Source organism: Carlito syrichta, unplaced genomic scaffold, assembly GCF_000164805.1.
Source record: "Carlito syrichta isolate Samal-C Ts95f unplaced genomic scaffold, Tarsius_syrichta-2.0.1 Scaffold315456, whole genome shotgun sequence".
Lineage (NCBI taxonomy): Eukaryota > Metazoa > Chordata > Mammalia > Primates > Tarsiidae > Carlito > Carlito syrichta.
In genome coordinates, this window is record NW_007259552.1 from 450,618 (window position 1) to 454,055 (window position 3,438).

Below are 3,438 nucleotides of genomic sequence, written 5' to 3' on the forward strand. Positions count from 1 at the left end.
AAAAAAAAAAAAAAAAAGTAGCGATCAGGACACAGATGGATGACCCAGTGAGGACACACGCCAGGAGCAGGGCCGGGGGCGGGGCAAGCCTGCCACACCCGATGTGGAACTGTGAGAATACACCAGCCTAGGGCACCCTGGCAGGTTAACACAAGTCCTGTGAGGTTTTGTTGTTTGCTCATTCTTGTTTTGTTTTTGTTTTTTTTTTGAGCATTGACCATGAGGGCGTGAGGCAGGCGGGCCTGGCCTAAGATTGTGAAAGAATGAAAGAAACTTAAGACCATGGGCCGCCGGGCGAGGAGCTGGGAAGCGGGAGAAAGGACACCCCTAGAGGGCCGGGGCACCATGTAATACCGGCGGCCTGTCATGAGGGGCAACACACCCCGGCGGTATGTGGTCGAGGGAGTGCCGGGACAAGGCCGCAGCTGGAGGGCCACCCACAGGCGCCAGGCCCTCCTGTCCGTGGCCCTGCCTCCCTGACCTGAGCCGGCCCCGCGCACTCACCACCGTGACCGCGTCGTTCAGCAGCGACTCCCCAAAGACGATGATGAACAGGACCTCGTTGACGTGCACTTCCTCAAACACTGCCAGGACAGCCACTGGGTCCACCGCGGCAATCAGACTGCCGAACAGGAGGAAGTCCAGCAGGCCGATCTGCAGCTCGCCTGCAAGACAACAGGGCTATGGGCGCCAGACCGGCTGGCGGGAGACTGCAGGATCCGGGGAGGCAGGAGGCTGGGGGATGGGGGAGACAGAGGCTGGGGTCAGGGAGCGGCCGGGCCTTGGGATGGGGAGAGGGGAGGCCACGAGACTGGGAGGTGCCAGGCTGTGGGATGGGGAGACAGGCGGACATGGGGCCTGGGAGACACGAGGCCACGGGACGAGGGGAGATGGGAGGCCACGGGTGGGGAGGTGGGAGGCCTACCCGGAAGGGGGAAGGGAAGGCCCAGGAAGGTGGCCAGGCCCACCCGAGTCCCAGATGCAGGGCCTCCAGCATCTCTGCCCAGGCTGGGGCTTGCAGGGTTGTGCTAGAAGCCAAGGAGTGAGGGAGAGCTGCCTGGCCTGCGGCATCTGTGACAGCGGCCGCTTGGGGTCTCACCCTCGCTGCTGTGATGTAACCCTGGGCTTCCCGTGAGCTCCCAAACCCCGGCAGCCTCGAGCCAGAGTCACACCTTGCCGAGGAGGCGACAGGCATGAGCGGAAGCGGTGACTGTGAGCCAAGGTGGCCACTGGGAAAGGGAGTCACACCCTTAGCTTCTCAGGCCCAGACACAGCCTCCTGACGAGGCAACACAGCCCTGCGGAGCCTTCTGGATGCCTCTGCCTCCAGAGGCCTCGGTCCTGCCAGACCCTGACAAGGCTGGACTCCACGGACTCCGAGCAGGAAGGGCTGCCTCGAAGCATCCTGGCATGGGCTGAATCCAGTTCCTGGCCCAGCATCTCTGGCCTGTGTGTGGGAGACTCTGGCCAGTTCAGGCTCACAGCACCAGCTACGCGTCCCGGGCCCCTTCCCACCTCAGGCAAGAAAACCTGTGGCTTTGCTCGCCTGCGGGGCCTGGGCTGCCTGGACTCCTTCAGGGCCCGTCCCAAGGCCGACGCTTCCTGGGGGCGCCCGGCCTTGGGCCATGTGCAGGACTGGGCTGCTGCTGTCTGCAGAGATCAAACCCTCCTCCGGCTCTGGCGGGCACCCAGGAGCAGGCCAGACTCATCAGGCCTGGGCATCTCTGCTCCAGAACCTTGGGTAACACCGGGCCTGACCGGCGGGGGCCCAAGGCTGAGCACAAATCTCAATGTGTGTCACTGCCGGAGCATGGCCTGCCTAGGCGGGCAACATGGCGATGCACGGGACTGTGTTCCCACAGGAGCCCTGCTGAGGGACAGCCCCTGTGTGGTGCAGCAACTGGAGGGTGGGGCCGTGGACGTCCCGGCAGCGGGAAGGTTCAAGAGCTTGATGGTGGTACATGCAGGGCTTGGGACAAACAGGTTTGTCTAAGCTCAGCCATCTGTGCCTTAAGGTCTGCGCCTTTCACTGGGGACATTTTGCCTCTACAAGTGAGAGCCGGCACTGTCTCTAACCAGTGACAACTGGTGCTCTCGACCACATGAGGCCAGCAGCCACAGAGCCATGGAACTTGCCGGACACTCAAAGGGGCCGTCCTTCTGGCCAGATTGGGTAAAGGCTTCCCTATCCCACCCTCAAGGCAACCATGGCAAGGAGCTTGTGGCTGGGACCTCGTGGGTGAGGGGCCCCTGAGAGGTGGGCCTGGCCCTCGAGGGGCTGCGGGCAGTGGGTCGGGAGGCCCTGCTCCAATCGCCAAGGCTTTCCCTGGGGCCCAATGGCACGGGCGGCCATGTCCCCTTTGGTGTGTCTTGACCACCTGCAGCATCGCCCACAAAACACAGCACCCCCGAAAGCGGGCACCAGAGCCTGCACCCATGTGTCGAGAGGCCAGCAGCCCCTCGGAGGGCTTTTCCGGCCGGGACTCCAGGGAGGCGTGAGGACAGGGCCTGGGGGCGATGTGCTGGGAGAGTGACTGTTGCACCCACGAGTCTTCTCCCTGCACGCCGTTCAGTGTGCCTAGGGTCTCAGGTCCCAATTTGTGGGTGAGGACACACCAGGCTCTGCCCCGAGCCAGAGGGAGAGTCGCCAGTTCTGGGTTCATCCCTGTGAGTTGGGTTCAGCTGGTGCAAGTGTCCGAGGCAGACAGGTGGGGAGGCCAGGCGGGAGCTGCGATGCCCGCCCCTCGCCTGGGCACCCGTGGCACACGAGCTGGCCTGCAGGCCTAGGTGTGGACAACAGCCTCGGCACCATGGACAAGGTGCCAGCTGGCATCGGGCAGCCTCACCTGCTCCAGGTCCCAGCTGTAGGGACCCAGCTCAGGGCAGGGGTGCCCCAGAGGCAAGCCACCCAGGAGGTGAGGAGCCAAACCAGCACGGGTGTGCCATGGCCTGCAGATGACACAGTGGTGGGAAGGGCGCCGGCATCCTCAGGGCTGAGCAGAAACTCCACCAACGACAGGGCAGTGCGGGCACAAGGATAGCTCAGCCGTGACCCGGGTTGGCTGCCCTCCATCATCCCCCCGGCCCTGGGACGTTGTGGCCCGCGAGGGTGGGCGGACCCGTGGCTCGGCCAAGCAGGGGAGGATGGCCATGGTTGTGGTTTCTCCCGCCCCACCCACACGGCGGACCTAGTCGGACGGGAATCGTGCCTGAGCAGGACATGCGTGGCCTGGGGAAGCCACGACAAGCCACGGGGCGTGACTGTGAGTCAACCTCAGCCACGGGGGGCTACGCGGGCACCACTTTCACCCCCACTCACCACCTCTAGGTGCATGCTCTGGCCCAGGCCTTTCCCAGGTGGGGCGGCCAGAGCCCTTCCTGAGACCCATCCCCTCCCCACTCCCCACAGAGCCTGCTCCAGACCCCACTGGCGCGGAGC

General features: G+C 64.5%; 1 protein-coding gene across 1 annotated transcript in view; it reads right to left on the reverse strand.

The window, feature by feature from the left end:
- Nucleotides 1-3,438, reverse strand: part of SLC9A3 (solute carrier family 9 member A3) — a 16,981-nt gene that overhangs the window by 11,890 nt on the left and 1,653 nt on the right. Inside the window, exon 4 of the mRNA XM_021706333.1 lies at nucleotides 505-665. Coding sequence (XP_021562008.1) covers nucleotides 505-665 — 161 coding nt within the window. The remainder of the gene's footprint in view (nucleotides 1-504; nucleotides 666-3,438) is intronic.